General features: G+C 35.4%; 1 protein-coding gene and 1 long non-coding RNA gene across 2 annotated transcripts in view; one reads left to right on the top strand and one right to left on the bottom strand.

Moving 5' to 3' along the window:
* LOC118895180 overlaps window positions 1-24,775 on the bottom strand; it is a 75,221-nt gene that overhangs the window by 4,445 nt on the left and 46,001 nt on the right. Inside the window, exon 3 of the long non-coding RNA XR_005019900.1 lies at window positions 15,281-15,448. This is a non-coding gene — a long non-coding RNA (uncharacterized LOC118895180). The remainder of the gene's footprint in view (window positions 1-15,280; window positions 15,449-24,775) is intronic.
* TRAM1L1 (translocation associated membrane protein 1 like 1) lies at window positions 17,856-20,013 on the top strand. Its single transcript, XM_036852023.1, has one exon. It carries the CDS (start codon window positions 18,004-18,006, stop codon window positions 19,120-19,122), a length of 1,119 nt encoding a protein of 372 aa, XP_036707918.1. The 5' UTR covers window positions 17,856-18,003; the 3' UTR covers window positions 19,123-20,013.

The following is a 24,775-nucleotide window of genomic DNA, read 5'->3' as shown; positions in this document are numbered from 1 at the left end:
ATATTTATACCTACCATTATACTATAATATATATATTCATAATAAGTCTTGAAATCAGGTACTTTAAGATATGTTACATTTTTCTTCTTTTTCAAAATTGTTTTGTCTGTTCTAGGTCCTTGACATATCCAAAAAAACTTTAGAATCAGTTTAAATTTCTACAAACAAAACCTTACTGAGACTTTGATGGAGATTGCACTGAATTCATAGATCAATTTCAGAAGTGACAAACTAACAATATTGAGTTTTCTGATCCTTGATACATTATCTCCATTTGCTTAGTTCTTTAATTTCTCACAGCAATACTTTGTAGATTTCAGTGTACAGATCCTACATATATTTTGTTAGGTTTAATACTAAGCATTTAATACTTCCTTATACTATAGTAAATAGTACTTTATCTTAAATTTTTATTTTGAATTTGTTGGTATTATATAGTATAAACATATATACTTGTATATTTATATATATTCTTGCACATTGATTAATTTATTTTTCAAATAGTTTTTTACAGTGTCCATAGGATTTTTAACATAAACAATTATGTTGTATTTTAATAAACAACTAAAATGTCCATCAACTGATAAATACATAAATAAAATGTGCTATACCTGTATGACAGGATATTACTAAGGAATAAAAAGAAATGAAGTACTAAGATATGCTACAACATAGCTTAACTCAAAAAGATGCAAAATGAAAGAAGCCAGGCACAATAAAATACATTTTACTTGATTCCATTTATATGAAATTTTTGGAAAATGCAAATCTTTAGAGACAGAAGGTAGATTAGCGTTTGGAGAGAGGGTGGGAACGGGGAGTAACTACAGATGGGCGTGAGGCTTCTTTTTGGAGCAATGTAAATATTCTAAAATCAGATTGTGTTGATGGTTGCACAACTCTGTAGGTATACTTTACATAAGTGAAGTTTTATAGCATGTATAATATACATTATTAAAGCTGTTTTTTTTAAAAAGTAAATACCTAATAAATGGATTCACTAGTTATTCAGATATATATATATATATATACACACACACACACACACACATATACCTTTTATTTACATTTTGTTTTGAAAAAGATCTAAGCAATCTTTGTAATTCATATTTTATTTTGGGTGAATCTTTGTGTGAACCACTAACATTCTTGCATTTTATGACCTGGTTTTATACTTCAGTTATTATAGCTTAAGCATAGTTATCAAGCTTAAACATATCATAGCTTAAGCATCTTCAGAATATTCAATAATTAATGTTGATTTTCAACTGTAGTAACTTCATGTTAACAGTAGGCTGGGATTTTGATGTGTGATAACTAACTTACTGGCGCTATGGGCTGAAATTAGCTGAATATATCTGGACTGACCAAAAAAAAAGAGAACATTTCCTTGAAATGGAAAAAAGAATCACCTGGAGGAGGACGAGTAATAGAGAAGAAGTTTGCTAGTTGCATCACGTTACTGTGTTCTATGTCTGTTGATAGTAGATAGAGTCAAATTAAGGCACTGGAACATCAGCATGTATCAGTGGTTCTTAAACTTTGCTGTGCCTCACAATCATCTAGAGATTTCTTGTCTTAAACAGATCCTTGAGCCCTCTCCAAGGAAATTCTACTTAATTGAATCTGCCATAGAGCCTCTTTCCTAAATTTTAAATAATGCCCAAAGACTCTTTAATATATACAATTTAATCAATAATAACATGAAGATTTAAAGTAAAGTTACAGAAAAAAGAAAAACAAGGAGGTACTCAAGGTATAATGTCTATTTATCTCTGATTCATATTTTATTATACCATAGTATAATATTTCCAATAGGGTGAGTCATAGAGGAGGATTTACAAACTGGAAGACAATATGGTACTATGTGTCATAATTCCTTATGCAAGTTCAAATGATTTAATAATTTGTTTTAAGGAAATAGTCAGAAATAAGTTATCCACAAAGAAAACTGTATAATGTATGTTGGCATGTGGTAACAGTGAAAGAAAGAAAGAAAGAGAGGAAGGAAAGGAAGGAAGGAAGAAAGGAAGAAAAAGAAAGAAAGGAAGAAAGGAAGAAAGGAAGGAAGAAAGAAAGAAAGAAAGAAAGAAAGAAAGAAAGAAAGAAAGAAAGAAAGAAAGAAAGAAAGAAAGAGAAAGGAAGGAAGGAAGGAAGGAAGAAAGGAAGAAAGAAAGAAAGAAAGAAAGAGGGAGGAAGGGAGGGAGGGAGGGAGAAAATAGGGAAACCTAAGGAAATAAAAATAGAAAAAAGTCAGATGAACTGTCCTGCAATCTGGAAATCTGAACAGTAGTCAGCCACTAAATTCAACCTGAATTATAATATCTAATTATATGATAAAATACTATTTATGAGAATATGGAGCTGGCTTTTAATCCTGCCTCAACCTGACTTTAGTAAGATGGAAAGCTGGGTGACTTACATTACTTACCCAAACCTTGATTTCCATGGGAATAGTCTTAATAATTGTTTGAGTATTAAATAAGATGGAGTTTGTAAAACACTTAAGTCATTTCCTAGTATATAGTAATTGCTCATTACATGTTGGCTATTATTATCTGTTCTCTTTGAGACATACTGTGTGGGGTATGTGTGCATATATGATAACTAATTTATATGTCAACTAGACTGGGCCATGGCATGCCCCAGTATCTGGTTAAACATTACTCCTGGATATGTCTGTGAGGGTGTTTCAGAAAGAGATGAGCATTTGAATTGGTGGACTAAATAAAGCAGATGTCCCTCTCCAATGTGGGTGGTCATATCATCCAACCTGTGAGGACTCAGAACATAATGGTAGAGGAGAGTTGAATTCTTACTCTCTGACTGCTTGAGATATTGGTCTTCTCCTGCCCTTGGACAGGAACCTACGCCACTGATGCTCCTAGTTCTCAGGCCTCTGGACTCAGACCGAAATTTACACCATCAGCTGTCCTGGGTCTCCAGCTTGCAGACAGCAGATTGTTGGACTTTTTAGTCTACATAATCACGTGAGTCAACTCCTTATGTTAAATCTCATATGTTTATGTAAATATATATACATATATATTCTATTTGTTTCCTCAAAGAACACTAACTAATACAGTGTTTGTGTGTTTGTGTGTCTAAAGAGAGGGAAAGATAAAGAGAGCCAGAGAGATGGAAAGACACAGCAACAATAAGGAGCTATACATACCAAAAATTAACAGTAGATGTATTTAAACTGAAAAGAACATATATTTTTTTGCTCTTTATTTTCCCAAGGTTTTAAAGAATATAACATATGATGGTATGGGGCCGGGAGGAAAAGCTTTCATTAAAAAAAAAAAAATGGAGAAAGTATGTTTTCCTGAGAAACTCAATTGGTAATTATATTGTGAGAAAGATAAACTCTATGTATACCATTCTTCTATATGAACAAATGCAAAAGAGTTGTAGAGCTATTAGATTTCTATCTTGTAATTGTTTAGAAAATATTTCATTGTCTCTAACTTACCTTTTTTAAAGACAAGGAATCAGTTAGTTATAGTTTTGTATAAAAGCATGAAAGAGTATCGAATTTTGTCACATGCTTTTTCTGCATTTATTGAGATGATAATGTGCTTTTTATCCTTCATTCGGTCAATGTGGTGTATCATATTGATTGATTTGCTTATGTTGAACCATCCTTGCATTCCAGGAATAAATCCCACCTGATCATGGTGTATGATCCTTTTAATGTGCTGCTGAATGCAGTTTGTTAATATTTTGTTGACGTTTTTACATCCATGCTGCCCATTAGGGATATTGGTGTGTACTTTTCTCATGTTTTGGTCTGGCTTTGGTGTCAGGGTGATGCTGGCCTTACAAAATGAGTTGGAAATGTTTCCTCTTCAATTTTTTTGGAAGAGTTTAAGAAGGATTGGTATTAACTCTTCTTTAAATGCTTGTGACTGTGAAGTCATCTGGTCCTGAGGTTTTCTTGGTTAAGAAGTTTTTAATTGCTGATTCAATCTCCTTATTTGTTATTGGTCTTTCAGGCTTCCTACTTTTTCATGATTCAGTCTTGAGAGGTTGTTTGTTTCTAGGGCTTTATCTATCTCTTCTAGGTTGTCCAATTTGTTGGCAAAAAATTATTTACGAGAGTCCCTTATAATCTTTTATTTATTTCTGTGGCATCAGTTGTAATGTCCCCTCTTTAATTCTGATTAAATTTATTTGAATATTCTCTTTTTTTCCCCCTTGATTAGTCTAGCTAAGGGTTTGCCAACCGTGTGTGTCTTTTCAAAAAACTAAATTTTTTCCATTTTTCTATTGTTTTTCTAGTCTCTATTTCATGCATTTCTGCTCCAAGATTTATTATTTACTTTCTTTTGCTAACTTTGGGCTTATCTTATTCTTCTTTTTCTAATTCATTAAGGTATAAAATTAGGTTGTTTATTTAAGACCTTTCTTCTTTTTTAATGTAGCTGTTTATTACTATAAACTTCCCTCTTAGAACTGCTTTTGCTGTGTAAGTTTTGGTATATTTTCCTTTTTATTTGTCTTTATATATAAGCAGGCGGTTGTAGCAAGGCCTCCAAGAGCTAATGTAATATTTTGAAATGATTCACTTATTTTACTAATTAATTTGTTTTGGGAGCTGCATAACTGCATATAACTCTCTGACTCCATTTATATACACTATTGCATTGGATAATTTGGGGCCTCTCTCAAACATCAGAAACTTGAGTATGTAGAAAACAAAAATTGTAGACATTTTATGTGTCAAAAAAAAAAGCAAAAATATAATGTTGGTCTTATTTCTTGGATTTTTTTAGAAAATACTTTTTTTTTCCTTGGTTGGAAGATTAGCCTATAACAGATCTGCATTGTTATAAAGTGTGGTTTTAGGAGCCAGGTTTCTGCCCTTCCCTAGAAAGTCACCTTTTACATCAAACAGACAATCTGGGATTGGGCTATTGATGAGTTTTACAGAATTAAATAGGCACTCTGGCATTAGACAGGGAAGAAGTTCTATAATATCCCAGGTTAAGACATGGATCGTATGCTTAACTCTTCTTATTAAACTCAAATATACTGGCCAACATTTAAAAGAATAAAGATAAAATCTAAGTGGGCTTTTATCTTTTAGTGGGCTTTTACTTCCAAATATGATCAAGCAACAGGGTCAGGATTTACATTCTGCAGTCCAAAACTGGGCAAAAATATATTTTAAAATATTTGCAGATATTGGACAGGAAATAGCACAGGATTGCTTTGAGCCTTATACCCTTATACCCTGCTGGATGTCACATTCCAGACCAGGGAGCAGAGGTATGGATCCCAAACAGAGCCTGACCATTCCCCTAAGTTGAGGTGATCAGAATTCGGAGAAGCTGAGTGAGGTGTCTGTAAGTTGCAAAACAGAGTTCCACAAAGAAGCAATGCTGAAAAAATGCACAGGCATCCCATTGAGTCAGCTGACTACTAAACCATGCAGGTATAGGCTGAGATTACACAAGGCTATGCAAAGAACTCACGTGGGGCAGAGAAGTGTTGAACCAGCTGAGCAGAGCGTGCTTATTCATCACCTGGGGCTTGGAGAGGAGATCCCAGAAGGGTCAACCGTTAGTAGTAAGGACAAGTTATCCCTAGATGGAAGGCTGCTATGGACCCACCCACTGAAAGTTTTAACATAAGCCTCTGAGGCAAGGGTACATAAACTTTTCCTGAAGGGCCAGCTGGTAAATATTTCAGGCTTTGCAGGCCACATATGATATCTGTTGCATATTCTTCTTTGTTTTTGTATTATTGTGTTCTTACAATCCTTTAAACATATGTATTGGTTTCTTAGGGCTGATATAAAAAGTTGCTCAAAACTAGGTGGCTTCAAACAATAGAAATTTATCCTCTCACAGCTCTGAAGGCTAGAATCAAGGTGGTCTGAAATCAAGGTGTTGACAGGTCATGTTCCTTTTGAATGCCCTAGGAAAGAATCCTTTCTTGCCTCTTACAGCTTCTGGTGGTTACTGGCAATCATTGGTGTTCCTTGGCTTGTAGATGCATCACTCCAATCTCTATTCCTTCTTCACATGGCCTTCTTGTCTGTGTGTATGTACCTCCATGTGTTTGTGTCAGCTTTTATATGAAGATCAGTGAATGGAATTAGGGCAAACCCAATCCAAAATGACCTAATCTTCACTTGACTACATCTGCAAAGAGTGTTTAAATAAGGTCACATTAACAGGTAAAAGATGGACATGAATTTGGGAGGACACTATTGTGAAAACTCCTGTTAGCTCAAAGGCCTTCCAAAAGCTGGCCACAGGATGGATTCAGTACATATGCCATAGTTTGCTGGTCCCTGGTATAAGTACTGCAACTTTGAAACAAACTTACATTAAACTGAAAGTCTTTATTTCCCACTATGTAACCTAACTATGAAAAAGTCAAATATTAAAAAAAAAATCATTTTTAGATACTAGCATATTTTGCCGTGTAGCATACCAGGAACTGCTATCCAATTAGAGAAGCTAGGAGCAAAGTAAGGTAGAGCGCACCCTAATAATACTTAATTAGAACAGTTCTGTAAAGCTGGGCAAAAGGTGCCACAGATTGAAATGGTTAGTATTCTTATTTTTAGTTCAAAAAACAAAATAATAAGTAAGGTGTTTGTAACACTGACTTAACATCTGAATTCACCATTAAAAAGTTTAGATTAAAAAAAATTCTGACACCAGAGTGAAATAATGAAATTTTAGCACTGTAGTTTCACTGACAGGGTCAGAGGTAATATTAAATAGTAATGAAAGTACAATAAAGAAAAGCTGGTGCTTGCTTTCTAATAGCAGTTTCTAACCTTCATTGTTCTCTTCTCTTCTCCAATAAGGCGGCTAGTTCCCTAACTGCCAGTTTAAAGAGTTTCTTGACTTGATCCTAATTTCATGCAGGTAAAATTCTAGACATATACACCTAGGTCAACATCACTTTTTTGTAAATAAAATTTCTTATTTAAGAATACTTTTACATTTACAGAAAAGTTGTCAGGACAGTTGAGAGATTTCTAGTATATCCTAAATCTTGTTTACCCTTCCGTTAAAATCTTACATTCTTGTGCTACATTAGTCACACTTTTTTTTTTTTTTTTAGAAATTCACGTTCTTTTTATTTATTTATTTATTTATTTATGACTGTGTTGAGTCTTCGTTTCTGTGCGAGGGCTTTCTCTAGTTGCGGCAAGTGGGAACCACTCTTCATCGCGGTGCGCGGGCCTCTCACCATCGCGGCCTCTCTTGTTGTGGAGCACAGGCTCCAGACGCGCAGGCTCAGTAATTGTGGCTCACGGGCCCAGTTGCTCCGTGGCATGTGGGATCTTCCCAGACCAGGGCTTGAACCCGTGTCCCCTGCATTGGCAGGCAGATTCTCAACCACTGCGCCACCAGGGAAGCCCCTTGTCACACTTTTGAGCCAATAATGAAATAATATTCTTAACTAAAGCTCATGATTTATTTATATTTCCTTAGTTTTTATCTGAGGTCCTTTTTTTGTTCTGTCTATAATACTTCATTGCATGTAGTCATCATGTCTCCTTAGAATTCCCTGGGCTGTAAATGTTTCTCAGATTTTCCTTGTTTTTTGAGGCATATTAGCCAGATATTGTGTAGAATGTCCCTGTATTCATATTTGTCTGATATTTTTCTAATGATTAGACTGGGGTCATGGGTTTTGAAGCGGAAAACCACAGAGGTAAAGTGTCACTTCCATCACATCACATCATTACAAGGGTACATACTGTCAACATGACTTATCACTAGTGTTGTTCACCTTGATCACCTGGCTGAGGCAGTGACTGTCAGGTTTCTCTACTGTAAAGTTACTCTCCCCCCTCCCCACTTTCTATACTGTACTTTTTGGAAGGATGTCACTATGCATAGCCTACACTAAGGAGTAGGGAGTTATGTTCCATCTCCTCGAGGGGCAGTATCTATATAAATTACTTGGGATTTCTCTGCAGAGGATTTGTATATCTTCCCCTCATTTATTTATTTATTCAGTCATTTGTTTATATCCATTGGAACTCTTGGTTATTTACTTTAAACTTTGGGTTATAGTACAATACTATGTTTATTTTCTTACTCAAATTCTTCTAGTTCTGGCTGTACAGTGATTTCACAATTCTTATACCTTGCTCACATGGTCAATATTTACCAACTAAATTGCAGTACCTATAAATATTTCCTTTTGTCTTTAGTCCTACAGTCTTCACTCATTTCCCAAGTTACTTAGGTCAACTCATTTCAGCCCACCCCCTTCAGTGATGTCATGTTGCACATCTGTAATATAGATTCTTTTTTCACAGTCTGCATTCCTTCCTGGGATCCTCACATCTCACAACTGATTTTTAATTTGCATATATAAAGTTCATTCTTAGTACTATAAGGATTGCTATTAGTTTTGACAAATGCATAGCTTTGTTTATCCATCACTATAGTATCAAACAGAATAGTTTCATAGCCACCTGTGCTTCGCCTCTTCAACTCCCTTCCTCTTCACAAGCAGCTGACTGGCAACCTCTGATCTGTTTTCCATCAAGAGTTTTGCCTTTTTCAGAATGTCATATGAATGAAATCATATGGTATGTTGCCTTTACAGACTCACTTAGTAATAATCATTTAAGATTCATCTGTGTTGTTTAGATAGATGATTCATACCTTTTCATTGCTCAATAATATTCCATTCTGTGAATGTACCATACTTCATCCATTCACCTGTTAAAGGACAACTTTGTTGTTTTCATTAGTTATGATTATAAATAAAGCTTCTATAAACATCTCTGCATGAGTTTTTGTGTGTTCTATAAACATCTGTGTGTAAGTTTTTGAATCAGTTGGGTAAAAACTTAAGAATGCCATTGCTGAGTTATATAGGAAGACTATGTTTGGCTTTATATGAAATCGCCAAATTGTCTTCCAAAATGGCTATACTGTTTTGCATTCCCACCAGCAATGAATGAGAGTCTCTATTATTGTTCCTATCCTTGCTAGTAATTGGTATTCCCGTTGTTTTGGAATTTAGCCATTCTAATATATGTTGAGTAGTGTTTCTCTTGTTTTAATTTGCAATTCCCAAATGATATTGAACATTTTTTCATGTATTTAGTTGTCTTCTGTGTATTTTTTTGGTGAAGTATCTGTTCAAGTCTTTTGCAAATTAATTTTTTTTCTTATTGTGATGTTGAGTGCTTTTTATATTCTGATTAAAAGCCCTTTCTCGGAATTTGCAAATATTTTCTCCCTGTCTGTGGCTTGTCTTTTATTCTCTTCACAGTGTCTTTTGCAGAGCAGAAATTTTCAATTTCAATAAAGTCCAAATCATATCTTTTTCAGATCCATGAGTTTTTGGATCAAAACTCATCAACAAATCCAAGGTTATATAGATTTTCTCCTGTGTTTCCTAGATGTTTTATACTTCTGCATTTTACATTTAGGCCTTAAATTCATTTTGAGTTAATTTTTGTAAAAGGTGTAAGGTCTCTGTCTAGATTATTTTATTATGTTTGTTTATCTGTTTGTTTGCATACAGATGTCCAAATATTCCAGTGCCATTTGTTAAAAAGACAATCCTTTATCCTCGAAGTGCCTCTGTAGCTTTGTCAGAAATCAGTTGACTATAAATGTGTAGGTCATTCTCTGGGCCCTCTATTCTGTCCATTTATCAGTGTCTGTTCTTTCACCAATGCCATATTTTCTGATGATACTACCTTTATAGTAATTCTTGAAATCATATAGTAATCGTATATCATTATTTTTGCTTATGGTCCAGTTATCAAATTTTGCATGTTAAACAGAAACTAAATCCTTGTTTTTTTCTATGCACTGGATCCATATTTTAATACAGTCCCTTTAGGGTCAGACACCTGCCTATATATTGTCTTTCTCTCTCACACAATTGATATCCTTATTATGATCTCATGTTGAGTGAATAGAGTATTATACCTGCTAACAGACTTCTTTCAAACATTATTACAGTATTAATTGACCCTGAATTTTTTAACATCAGGTTGGATGTACCTATCATAATATGTCTCTTAGAAATCTTTATTTAATATTCAAATATGTTCCTTATTAGAAGAATAGTTATTCTACCTCAAAAAAATGTGCCTTGGGGTAGTACTGAAAGAATTGCTTACGTAGATTTTCTTTTTTTAATTTTTATTTATTTATTTATTATTTTTGGCTGTGTTGGGGTCTTCGTTTCTGCGCGAGGGCTTTCTCTAGTTGCGGCGAGCGTGGGCCACTCCTCATCGAGGTGCGCGGGCCTCTCGCTATCGCGGCCTCTCTTGTTGCGGAGCACAGGCTCCAGACGCGCAGGCTCAGTAGTTGTGGCTCACGGGTCTAGTGGCTCCGCGGCATGTGGGATCTTCCCAGACCAGGGCTCGAACTCGTGTCCCCTGCACTGGCAGGCAGACTCTCAACCACTGCGCCACCAGGGAAGCCCCCACTTACGTAGATCTTAATTTGCAAAATAAACTATTCTGTGGGCCCATTATTTGTTACCCAAAATCGTGTTGCGATTTAGCTAGCTAGTAAGCAAGAATGCATGGGTAAAAGATGAATTAGTACTGAAAAAAAAAATAGCTTGCAGTTGTGTAGTCAGAAATAATTTCACATTCAAAAAAGCACGAGTTATTTTAGAATAAAAGTCACAATAGGATATAGCACAAGATTAGAGCAACTTCACTTGCATTATTTGCAAAATTATAGATCTGCTTTGTAATAGAGGAAATAATAAATATTTTTCCTGGCCTTGGGACCTTTATTGTAAAATATTACTACTTTACTTTTAAGATGGGGTTCTTTTTTCCCTATTATTTAATTACTAGATTGTGTGAAAAGAATGCAATTCTTATTTTGTCCATTTTGTAATATCACAATAATTTTGGTGGCAAATTATTGGAAAGACAATAACATCAAATGGTGGTGAGTCAAGGAAATGGATACAGGAAATGGATTTCTGCTCTCTTGCAGTTGTAAGCTATAACTGAACCTATTTTAGGGCCTGTAAAGTAAGAGAGCCGCTAGGAGGAATACAGATCATGACTTCCACAAAAGTGACATCCACTGATTGATGCAGTCTATAGGAGGGAATTTGTGAGAAAGATAGTGTGTGAGGGACATTAAAATCATTTTTCTTGTCAGAAATAAACAGTGCACAGTCTTCTTTGCCCTTGACAACATGTTGTAGACTTAGGTTTTCATTTGTCTTTTATGCTCCTGTATATGAGACAAGTTTCAAAAAATTTAAAAGTAATTACCATCCACAACCTAAAAAATCTCCAGAGAAAATAAGTGAGGTAGGGATCAGTAATTAATTGTTCCTAGAACCACTAGGTCAGACTTCAAACTTCACTTTTGAATTCAACCTACCAAAACTGGTTTTTCATACCCTCTGTCTTAACCAGAACTTAGAAAACCTCCATGTCACTTACTGCCACAGACAGTGCTTTGATCAAACAGAATTCAGCAAGAGCAAATATGTGTGTAATGCTCATGGCCATTTTAGCAGTTTGTTAACAAATGTTTATTCAATAAATAAAGATCAACATTATAGCCTAGTTTTCCACCATATTTTGTATATATAAAATGATCTATACATAGCAAACTTTAGTAACAGATTTGAACACAAGTCCTCAAACCATTTATTTCCCTTTATGACTATGGAAAACTACCCTACAGTGTCATAGCTTCTTTAAAAAAATTGGTCCTTATTATATGTTGTTAAGTAAATTATTTAGAAATTGATAACCTAAGTATGAGAAGAATGAGATTTACAACTGACTTTATAATGAGATATATGAATAAATTAAATTGATCGACGTTGTAATAATTGCCAAAATAGGCAAGATCAGAATATGCTACCATCAGTATCATTATAGCAGAATTTGGAAATGTTGTATTGAGGTTTTTCCTTATTCCATTAAATATTCAGCCATATTCCTTGCTGTATTTTTTTAAAGCCTGTGTCTTATCAGTTATAAAAATGACTTAAATATTTAAAATCTCTTTAATCAAATTATTCAAGACTGTTTGAATCAGTCAAACCTCAAGAGACTTTGTAATTTCATGCACAAGCTAAATCATATTATGTTTTGCTTAATGGAACTAAGTGTTTGGTGATCTCAGTCAATTATGACTGCTAATTATAAACATTGATTTAAAGTGACTTATGTTTGATCTTTTGAAGTAGTTTTCTTCCAACATATATTGCTTCCTCAAATGCTATTGAATTTTAGCATTTGAATGTTCAGTTCAATTACTTGAATTATCCAAATTTAAATTATTAAATGGTAGGTATGTTAGAGGTATACAAATATAATTATTTTTTCATTGTGAGATAGAATAATATTGAAAGATGAGGCAATGTCTATATTATAAAGTTCCTAACGTACTTTTCTAGTTTAACAAAGTCAGAATCGATGTCCATTTATCTCTTTGGGGAAGTTATGTTTTAAAAAGGCACATAAGTCAATTAAAAGAGTTTTTTGGCTAAGCTATCCATATAAATAATAATGTTAAGTTATAACAGCAGTCCCCGACCTTTTTGGCACCAGGGACTGGTTTTGTGGAAGGCAGTTTTTCCACGGACCAGGGGGAAGGGGGATTGGTTTCCAGATGATTCAAGTGCATTACATTTATTGTGCACTTTATTTCTATTATTATTACATTGTAATATATAATGAAGTAATTATACAACTCACCATAATGCAGAATCAGTGGGAGCCCTGAGCTTGCTTTCACTTGCCATTCACTGATAGGGTTTTGATATGAGTCTGCAGACAGTTGATTTATTATGGTCTCTGTGCAGTCACACCTCTCTGCTAATGATAATCTGTATTTACAGCCGCTCCCCAGCGCTAGCGTCACCTCAGCTCCACCTCGGATCATCAGGCATTAGATTCTCATAAGGAACGCGCAACCTAGATCCCTCGCATGTGCAATTCACAGTAGGGTTCACGCTCCTGTGAGAATCGGATGCCTCTGCCACTGATCTGACAGGAGGTGGAGTTCAGGCGGTAATGTGAGTGATGGGGAGCGGCTGTAAATACAGATGAAGCTTCACTCACTCGCCCGCCGCTCACTTCCTGCTGTGCGGCCCTGTTCCTAACAGGCCACGGACCAGTACCGGTCCATGGCCCGGGGGTTGGGGACCCCTGAGTTATAAAATACATATGCAAAAGGTTACATTGTGTAGATAATGGAAATAACTAATTATTTGTATTAATATATAGTACCTAAATTATAATGGGGCTTTCTATTGATTTTTTTAAACCAATTGTTTCTCAACAAAATCAATATAGCATTTTAAAAGATACTTTGCTCAGTATGTGGCAGTCCTCTGTAAAGGATACTCAGATGCTAATCTTTCCATTCCTCTCTTGGTTCCACCATAAATTCATTGATAGAATGTTAATTCCTTGAAGTGCCAATAGTATAATTGATACATTATAATTAATAGTATAATCCACTATTACACCATAAAGACAAAGATTAACATTAACACATTAACATTACTTGGCTTCTAGGGGTTTTTTTTGTGTGTGTATCTTTTAAAATATACAAACCAATAAATACAAATAACTTGTAATATTTAGTCCATGTTTTAAAGAGCAAAAAAAAAGAAAAGAAAAATCTTCCACCATTTCTGAGGAAGAGAGACTGGGTTTAAATCAAAGATCTAGGGACTTTCCCCAGACCTCATAATTATATTTGTTCCCAGTGAATTTGAGGTTCTTGATATCTCATTGCAGAAAGAATTCAGTGAGAGACGAAGTGATAGGTAAGAAGTGGATTTATTTAGAGAGAAACACACTCCAGAGACAGAGTGTGGGCCATTTCAGAAAGCGAGAGAGCCCCGAAATATGGCGTGGTTAGTTTTTATGGGCTGGGTAATTTCATAGGCTAATGAGTGGGAGGATTATTCCAATTATTTCAGGGAAGGGGTGGGGATTTCCAGGAATTGGGCCACTGCCCACTTTTTAGCATTTTATGGTTAGCCTCAGAACTGTCATGGCACTGGTAGTGTCACTTAGCATGCTAATGTATTACAATGAGAGTATGATGAGGCTCAAGGTCCACTGGAAGTCGAATCTTCTGCCATCTTGGACCTAGTTGGTTCCAACCAGTTTTTGTCATGTCCTATGGCTATGTAATTCTTTCAAAGGCTGTGCCCTGCCCTCTTCCTCCTGTTTCATTTTGACCATTGACTGCTGTGTGCAACCAATTTACCCACTTCTTGTATGTAAGTGTCTATTGCATTTTTCCTATGCCTTAGGTGTGTGAGAGCCAGATACCTTGTTTCTTTCCTTTACAAGTATTCAGATGAAGAGTAAGTGTAACAAAGGAAAGGACCTAAGGAGCCCTTCTATGCCTGGATCTAATTTAGCTTTCAAATTCCTAGGTAATAAACTTGACCCTGTTGCTATATTGGCATGAGACATTTGTTTGCATTGAAAGGAAACAGTGCATATTTTATGTGAGAGGAAAGAAGAGTTGTTAAAAGAAAAGATGTGGCTATTTAAAAACTTAGCCACAAATATTCGGGTACACTTCTTATTAAGAGGTGGTATCTGTGTTCCCCACCCTACCCCCAACCAGCTCCACCTTGAAGTTAAAAGGCTTGTGCCTGCTTTGACAATGAAAATTATATGACATAACTTCCAATTCTGGGTCATAAAAGGCCACAGAACTTCGGCTTTTTTTTCACTACAAAGCTCAATCTTAGAGCCTATAGCCACTGCTCTGTGACAATGCCAACGCCACATGGAGAGGCCACATGTAGACATTCTGATAGACCCAGCTGAACCTAGCCTTTGTTTCATAAATTTTATACAGATGCTAAACAATGTGAATTTCACATTGTCAAGGTGTGGATTTTTCTGGCGGACAGTTCCTTGCGGAGCACCTTGATCCTTTGAAGCCTTCTTGAAAACTATAGGCACGCATGAATTAGCTTTTTCCCTAGGGCAAGTGCAGCCTTCCTATTGACTGTGACTTTTCTTGGCCCTTGACTGATTGTAGAGTCTCACAAGTGTTCCAAGGGGATTCTACTTTCTGACTTTTCCAAACTTCAAATTCTCCTAGTCCTGTTCGAATTCTTGAAAATTTTGAATTTACATTTCTCCTACTGTTCTTTGCTTGGCCTCATGTATTCTAACCTTATGCATACAAGACTCAATATTAGAGGCAGCCTCTAGGGAATGTTTATGCAAATTTCCAAAGCACTCTAATTACTTAACTTTCTCTGCAAAATTACTCTGCCCAGCAAACTTTAGTCACCTCACCTTCTCCTGTCTCTCCTCAATTCAGCAAGATCTCCAGGAGGCTCTTCTTGGCTGCCCTACCCTCCTTCCATCTCTGCACAATGGACTGGAAAATGCATCCAGGCAGAAATCCGGGGCAAATTGTGGGGCTCTCCTCATTTCTCTCTCTCCTTTTTTATTCTCCAATATCTGAAAGAAAAAAAGTTATTTCATATAATTTGTCTAGTTTTTCAGTTATTTACAATAGGAGTGGAAATTCAATTATAGTTACTCTTAATGATCGAAGCAGAAATCTCCATTTGAATTTAATATCACAGGCATAGGGCATAAAGTAGGAATACATGCCCATACATTAAATGATATAATAATCATAGTGGTATCCAAATTTTTAAGATATTGTTATATACTTTTTATTCTTTGTCAAATAGTGCCAATAAAACTACTGAAAGCAAATGGCATTTTCTATAATATTACTACAATACTCTTACAGATTCCAATAATTTTAGAAATTTGACATTTTAATATTTTTATGATGATGTTAATAAGAAATATGAAACTAAAATTCAAATACACTGTATTTAATATAAAATTTAAATTAATAATTTAGACTACAGAATATCATTTGATAGCCGAAGAAGTTTCTCTACTCAAAAAATAAGTGTGTGTTGGGGGGGAATGTCCTTTTTCCTTTAAGATATAATTTTAAGCTAGCTGAAAATGGCCTTTTTTCCTTTTGGTAAGAAAATACCATTTCACGACTATGCATAAATATTTGTTCTGTTCACTTTGATATGTTCCTTTTTTGAGGCAAAATCTATCGTATTTGCATAGGTAGAGTTGGAAGGCCTGTCAAAACTGTCAAACAGAAATATAAACAGAAATCTCAGCTCAGGAATTGCACAACTATTTTTATATTTAGTTAGTATGTCACAAAATGATTACAGTCATATTGTCTATGCCTATAAGAAAACTGATGAATTCTATATTTGAAATTATGATTATTTTCAAAAAAGTATATAAATTTGCACTTTCTTGAATAAACTCAACAATTCCCACTGCTCTTCTCCTTGACTATTTCCTCCCTGGCAACTGCCTTCAAGCTTGATTTTTTTTTTTTTTTCTCATTTCTTGATGCCCTCATTTTGGCACCTCTATTTATAATTCCTCACTGATTCAGTTAACCTCAAAAAGCACTCAAAATTGAGTTGTCAGAGCCAAGAACTGAGTAACAGTTCGGAAAACCAAATACTGTGCAGCTGATCTGTTAAAAAAAAAGTAGACTATCCAATAAGGAATCCGTCAAGAAATAGAGAATTCTTACTATAGAAAAATATGTAGGTACACTCCTTAACCCAAGAGTACTTTCCAAACTAATTCTGTATATGTACAATTGTTTGGCTCTTCCAGGAAATGCAGGCACACTGTCTATTGATCAGAGTACTTTGTTCAATATCTTAAAAGTCATTACACAGGTTGGACTACATCTTTTGTCAGTGCACAGCACACAGAGAAACAATGATAAAAGGCAATTAGACATTCTAAATTTAAAGTGGGTTTTATTCTTTAAATCATAAAGCACTTATTCTTCTGAAATGTATATTCCAAGCTTCAAACCTTAACTGTATCAGTAATGACAATGATCTCATGCAACACAGAAGAAACAAGAAAAGTGCTCTGCCTGCAAAGACAAATTTGAAAGCTGATAAGAACTTTGAACTGATGAAGATATTAACATTTACAAAAGAAGCTGTTTTTTGATATGTGATTTTTAGCAAAATTATATGCAAAAACTATAATAATGAGACATGAGTTTCTTATCTGCTAGAGAGAGGAAATTCAGTTGTGGGCTTTGCAACCAAAAGACCTTTCCGTGAACTGATAGTTTTCCCCTTCCAACCAACTCCCCATCTTTTAAAATGCAATAAATCTGATTACTGACTAGACAATATTTTTGCCACAATTATGATTGCCAATCGGGGAAGTATTTTTGAGTACGCTCTGTTGCTGCGCTAGCAAAATATTTCCAGGTGTGACTGATTTACAACAAGAGGTACTAGAATACAATGGTCAAGAACACAGGCAACGGATTCAAATCGTAGCTCTAACGCCTCCCAGCTGTGATCTTGGGCATACCGCTTAACCTCTGTGCCTCAGTTTCTCCTTTGGAAAAAATAAAAATAATTTTTAAAAAAGGTTAAAACTCTATTTTCTTCACTGAGTTTTCTAGAAAGTTTCCATTTATAAAAGTAAAGGCACCTGGTAAATGCTAAGCGCTAGGAGAGTTTGCTTCTATCATTATGATGCTGGTTTTTATCATTATCATGCTGCTGAAGAACAAGCAGAGCTCTGTCCTGCTTTGTCACGGTCAGCAATGAAGATGCTATGGACAAATCATTTAGGAGCATCTCGACGGTGCCAGCGGATTTAAAGAGACGCTGATCAACGTGGAAGATCACCGCTCGCAACCCCGGGCCTGGCGCCGGGTAGGGGCGCGGCGCTCGATTTCCTTCCCTGCCTCCGCCGGCCCTGGTGCGCATGCTCAGTCCTGTTCGGCCAGCTGCTTTGATTTTTTTTTTTTTTTTTTTTCTGGGTGGCCGAAGCGACCCGGGACCGGCTCCGGGATGGGGAGTGAAGCCCCCGGAGCCGCGGCGGCGGCGGCGGCGGCGGCGGCGGCGGCGGCGCCTTGAGGAGCAGCCACGGGGAGGCAGCTGCCGCTCGTCGGTGAGTATCTGGGAAGCGCCACCATGACGTTTCGTAAGAAGGGCACCAAGAACCCCCCAGTCCTGAGCCAGGAATTCATCCTGCAGAATCATGCGGACCTTGTCGCCTGTGTGGGGATGTTCTTCGTGCTGGGGCTCATGTTCGAGGGAACAGCAGAAGTGTCGATCGTTTTTATTACTCTCCAGCACGGTGTTACCTTCCCTGCCGAAGAAGCAGAAGAAAGAGCCACAGCACCTAAGTTCCTGTATCATTATGGTGCCAAAGATTTGGCCACAGTGTTCTTCTACATGCTGGTGGCAATCATCATTCACGCCACTATTCAAGAGTATGTCTTGGATAGAATTAACAGGCGAATGCAGTTCCCCAAACCGAAACAAAGCAAATTTAACGAATCTGGTCAGTTTAGTGTATTCTTCCTGGTCTCTTGTATTTGGGGCACCTTCATTCTACTCTCTGAAAACTGCCTGTCAGACCTGTCTCTCTTATGGAGGGCTCATCCCAATAACATGATGACATTTCAGATGAAGTTTTTCTATATCTCACAGTTGGCTTACTGGTTTCACGCCTTTCCTGAACTCTACTTCCAGAGAATCAAACCTCAAGATCTCTCCCAGCAAGTTGTCTACGTTGGTCTTCACCTCTTTCACATTGCGGGAGCTTACCTCTTGTACTTGAATCACCTGGGACTTCTTCTTTTGATGATGCATTATTTTGTGGAATTCCTTTCTCACTTTTGCGACCTGTTTTATTTTAGCGATGAAAAGTACCAGAAAGAGTTTTCTCTGTGGGCCATTGTGTTTATTTTGGGTCGACTCGTGACTTTAATAGTTTCTGTGATCACTGTTGGTTTTCACCTGGCTGGAGGGCAGAATGGGAATTCGGATGGCACTACCGAAGATGTGAACGTGTTGGCAGCTAAAATTGCTGTTCTGTCATCCAGTTGCACTATCCAAGCATACATAACATGGAATTTATTTAATGTTCAGCTTCAGAGGTGGATGGAAGAAGATGCTCCTCTTCAGGCCCCAAGTGTGAAGAAGAAACGGACCAAGGGCAGGTTTTCTAGAAAAGGAACAGAAAACGGTGTGGCAACTTCAAATAGAGTAGACTCTCCCCATATGAGGAAAGAAAAATCTTCATAATGAATTGCAAGTTAATTGACTAATGTCTCTAAAGAAGTCTGCTCTTTACTATAAGATACCTTTCTTCGCTGGAGACTTTTCTGTTCTTGAAAATAGTCTGTGCTTTCCTTGATTTCTGCTACTGTACTGTGTAATGTATTTTTTTAAAAGGCATTTGAGGGGAGGATGATTATTATGAGTGGAAAAATATTTAGTTTAGACTAAGCTACTCATCATCAACATGGTTTAGGGATTGCTATATTTCTTTTTTTACCTTTGAACATTTTCCTAATTTGTAGAGATAACTCCAAAACTCCACGTATCAGTGACACAGTTCTTGCTCCCACCAATCTTTTGTAACGTTAACAAGATGGTCTTTTATAGCAATGACATATTTTTAATGTTCTCTTCTAGGATAAAATAGAAAGATTATAAATCTGGAAGTCAACTTCATTAAGTTTTCCGTATTCCCTAATTCTTAGAATGTTTTTTTTTTTGAATTGACAAGTGGAGAAGAGATTTGTAAAACCACCAAAATAATGATGTGTTTTACAGGTAGTGGTTGTTAGTGTTACATCCCACTTAAAAAACCAAGATACTAATGGTTAACATGTGGAGACTTATTGCCATATATTGAATCAAAATATCTTGAATCAACATTATTACTAAGAGGTAAAATCATACTTGTCCATTTTAAACACTTGTAAACTGGAAATCAGAAAATTAAAGACTGTAAAAAGGAAATCAGACTTAAATAGCTTTTTTTGATATGTGTATTAAAAATTATTCTTCATGAGGTTTGTAGTAAGTTTGGTATCCACAGCATCTTAGAAGAATATTGTTTAACCTGTAAATCATTTTGAAAAATAATGCTTACTTGATTTATATCTATAAAAAGAATGTCATCTAATTACATGTTGAAAACATTTAATATACTAACCTTAAATAATGTGAAAATCATATTCTTATGAAGGCTTTTCAAAATAATGTTATAAATATAGCTTTGCTTCCATCTTTAATTGGGAAACATTTATCTGTATAAGCCATATTTTGGAGATATATATGTGTATATATGTATATATATGCATATATGTATGTGTATATATATATGTATATATAGGTATATGTTGTATCTTTAGAGAAGCCAATGGACTGTAGTGGTGAGTATTTATTATATTTATTTTTTTCTCTCAACCTTTAGTTTGCTTTTATTTCCATAATGTGAGTGCTTATATTTTTTTCAGAAGACAATGCTTTAAAAATATGCTAGGATAAGGCCATATATTTCCTATTCCTCTCTATATTCTCCTACCATGTCTCTCATATCTCTGCTTCTGATAACCTTCCATTTGACTTGTTGTAAGTAATGCAACTTTCCCAATCACGGGGGTCCCTGCAAATTAAACTTAATACAGGTATATTGCAGACCAAAGACAGAGGAGCCACGCTTGGCAAAACATTCTTTTCTATTCTTTCTGCTTTGAGAGGTACATAACAAAGCAAGATTGTTTCTGTTTTGTCTGTAGAATCCATCATTCTACTATTTTTTTTTTCTCAGTTGCCAAATACAATAGTTTTGGTAGCACACGCTCTAGGTCCAAAGTACAATAACTTCACTTTAACCAACCACCATGCAATTGTAAAACAAAGATTTTCCACTTCTCATAAGAGAGAGTGGTCTTTCTCACTTCCCTCACTTTTAAAGAATTATCCCCTGTTACTTGTAACCTCATTCCTGGTAACAAATTTCTTATCCATTATGTACATAATTCATTTTCCAATAAGTGCAGGCCTGATTCAAACTGGCAAATGATTGCAAGAAAAGTATTTCCTCACATGACTGGCAATGCCAAGAGCTAAATTGGGATTGACATTAAACATGATTTGGGCCCAGATCAATTTCCGTGGGATTTTCTGGGGCTCTGTTCCTCTCAGATTGTCTTTTTGGCAGTAAATGACTACAGATGTTCTAGGCTTCATATCTGCACACTACATACATGGTAGAGAGGAAGAGAGGAAATCTGATTTCTAGAATTCCCACAACACTGAGAGTTACCTTTACTGAATTTATCTGGTATAGGGTTGTATTGGGCTGATTGGTTAAATTAGTTTATATGTTTCACCCATGCAAAAAGGCAAAGCCCCTTTCCTGTAAGATGTGGGTCAACAAGAAGTAGCAAGGTTGAGGACAAAAGGGGGAAGGATGCTGGGTACATCTCAACTATTCATAAGAGTTCAATAAACGTTTCCAGAAAATAAATGTATGCCAAGTAAATTATGAAAGCAACACTATAAATGAAATTCAACACAATACAAATTGCTAAGTCTCCACCTTTTAGAAATTGCATTCTGAAAAACATGCCATAAGAAAGGTCAGCGTGACAATTTGGTTTCTATCAAAATGGATCACATGAAACAAAAATTTCCATGATCATTATTCAAGGTATTATTAAAGCAGGCATTAGCTAACCCTGTGAAAAGTCAAATAACCAATTGATCACCAAATGTTGTCAAAGTCATAAAGGTATATCTGATTATTGAATTTGAAGATATTTGTCTGATTTCTTGGCTTCAATGCTTGCCAAGCTTTATTCTTTAAGTACATCTACAGGTATAGAATTTCTAGGATGGATTTAGAGTGCATTTTCCTTAAAAAATTATTCTGCTAGCATTTATTTAAAAGTGTATCTCATTTTTTTTAACAAATAGTAGAAATGTGTTACTAAACCTACATGTCTCAGAAGAAACAAGCATGCTATTTTCCTAGTGATCAGTATAATTCTTCATTTCATTTCAGTAAGGAAGCAACATCCTGCAGATATTTCTTCATTTATCTCTCATCAGTATTTAACTGTCAGTAGAGGAAATATGTATAGCCAACAGTGTGCTAACTTGGAATAGATTCTCAAGAATATTAGAGTTACAACATTACTATTTTAAAGCTATCTTGAAGACATAAAATATTCTGACATCCTTTTAATTTGGAAAAACCTGGGTAAAGTTTTAAGTTCTCACTCAATGAGACTAAATGAGAATAATTTATATAGAGTAATAAAAGACTTATTACTGATGCTTTACATAGGAAAGGACATATTGGTGCAGTTCCTGAGATGAAATTCTTGGGGGGAAATATCCTTGTGAATGTGTCATGCGGGGTGGGCTAAGACTTGGGTACTTGAATTACGGCAGAGAATGCATTCCAGTTGGGATCACAGACCTGTGTAATCTGGTGACTTGCCTGTATGAAGAGGATAGATAGTGTGGGTGGGTAAAAGGAAGTAATTGAGGCTTAATAACAGATCAGATTACCAGAGAGTTAATACTCCCACTTCCTGAATTTCTCTGGAAATGGAGGACTTTTTTTTACTGCCATCTTTCAATCTTACATTCTGTAAGAAACTTCCACACAAAATAAGACAGAGTAGTATCTGCCAATTCCCCTCAATTATGTAGAAAAATTATCATAAATCCATCATACAAAATCCCCTACATTTCTAAATGTTAAATTAGAATTGTTCTCATGATGATACAGTCATATGACTGTCTAAATGTTGGCCTCTAAATCCCGATAAGCAAATCCTTTTTAGGCCCTGCACCACCTCTGGCACTTTTAAGTATTCAATAAATGTAGAAAAAGTCAAACATTAAGAAAACTGCCTCTGAGGCAATTCACCTGCTTTGTCCCATTGTGTTTGGGGCTACTGCACTGTGTCAGCTAATCTTTTTCATTTTACAGTTTGAAAAATACATTGATATATAAACTGACCATTTCAGGGGATACTTAAAAAACTTAGGAAATGACAGTGATATGTGGTTAAAGGTTTGCTTAAATTTTAACGTGAACAGAATTAAATTAACTTCACAGTAATGATGTGTACATCTTCTATCCATCATAAAAGTGATTAGAGTTGCTGTTAAGGGACTTGGCTACTCAATAATTCAGGCAACATACCTATTTTAAATAAAGGGAAAGTGACTTTCCTAAATTAAAAGTAAAAAATACTGAATTTCAATACCAACAGCACTATTCCCCAAATCAAATCAGGTCAGAATCTCATGGCTTCAGGAAAATTTGAGAAAAGAGAACATTTCCTCATGCCCTAAGGCATGGGATTTCACCTGAGCCATCACAGGCTGAAAGTATTTACATCCCAAGATAGATTTATTATTTCTTCCTCTTGCTGCTTTTGTTACCTAATTAATTTTTTAAAAGCTGTTCCTCAAATAAAAAATTACCAAAATACGTAATTTGTAAATTTTAATACATTGTTTTAAAAAATATGTTTCCAGTTATATTGTTATAAATTCAGCAGAGGAAGGTAATAATATGATTATAATAATGGTTAACCAAAGAAGTCAGGGTTAAGCCCTTGCTGTGACCCTTATAGCTGTGTGAACTTTGGAAGACCCCTAAACATTCTAAGTCTTGGATCGCATGTCACTAAAATGACAAAGATATGTATATATTTCAAAAGCTACTATAAAGATTGAAAATATATGCGTATACAAAGTCATAAATAGTTTGTGTGTGTGTGTATGTGTGTGCATGTGTATGAATACTGCTATTGTTAAGAGATGTGGCTTAAGATAACACTTGTTCATGTGTTGTCTCTATATATAATTTTACATTTTATAAATCTATACAGTCTCATTTAATACATACATATATGCATGTATGTGTTTATGCATACACATATATGTACATATGCATACACACAGATTTTCCCCTATACATTTACATATTTATTTTTCAGTAGACTTTATTTTTTAGAGCAGTTTTAGGATTACAGCAAAACTAAGTAGAAAGCACAGAGTTCCCTTGTATCCCCTGATCCACTCGCCCCACAACACACACATGTATAGCTTTCCCCCAGCATCCTGCATCATGGTGCTACACTGGTTACAATCAATGAACCTACACTGACACATCATAATCACTGCAAGTATATAGTTTACATTAGGGTTCACCCTTGGTGTTGTACGTTCTATCAGTTTTGACAAACACATAATGACGTGTATCTACCATTATCAAAGAAAATAATTTCATCGTCTAAAAATCCTCTGTGCGCCACCTATTCATCCTTCCCTCCCCATGCATTTTTAAGCACTATACAAATGTATGGCATTGAGTTTTCCCTCATGTCTGGGTAGGAAGCAGTAGAAAATTCAAGTATAGCCATAGTTCCACCACTGTATCTAGCTGATATTTCATAAGGAATCCTTTCCCCAAATGTATGAACTATTGTTTACTAAATATATAGTATACATTACAAATATATATTACTAAAAATGTATATAAATTATCTTCTGAGTAAATGCATGCTTATTAAAGTTAACTAAATTCATCGCAACTATAGACTATTTTTTACATAAATGATAGAAAATACAAATCTATGAAAACCCTTCATATATATTAGTTCTGAATATAGGTCCTTATTCTTGAAACATTTGAAACCATTGGTCTAGGTAAATTATGATAAGAATAAAAATTAAGTTCTTATCATATTCAAAATTAAATTTCAGACCAAGTAAATGAACTAAGCATTTATTTTGGAAAATCAAAGAGCATCAGCAAACATTTTAGTAGTAATCAGTACTAGACAACAAGCTCCATGGTATCAGGTAACATACATTTTTCATCGCCTTCTCGTTAATTAACATAGTGTCTCATAGT

This window comes from Balaenoptera musculus, chromosome 5 (assembly GCF_009873245.2).
Source record: "Balaenoptera musculus isolate JJ_BM4_2016_0621 chromosome 5, mBalMus1.pri.v3, whole genome shotgun sequence".
Taxonomy (NCBI): Eukaryota; Metazoa; Chordata; class Mammalia; order Artiodactyla; family Balaenopteridae; genus Balaenoptera; species Balaenoptera musculus.
Note: the sequence above shows the minus strand (reverse complement) of the source record. Positions and strands in the feature narration are given on the sequence as shown.

What these genes read in the sequence shown, in the direction of transcription:
- TRAM1L1 (XM_036852023.1), top strand. Translation starts at nt 18,004, where the DNA reads ATGACGTTTCGTAAGAAGGGCACCAAGAACCCCCCAGTCCTGAGCCAG.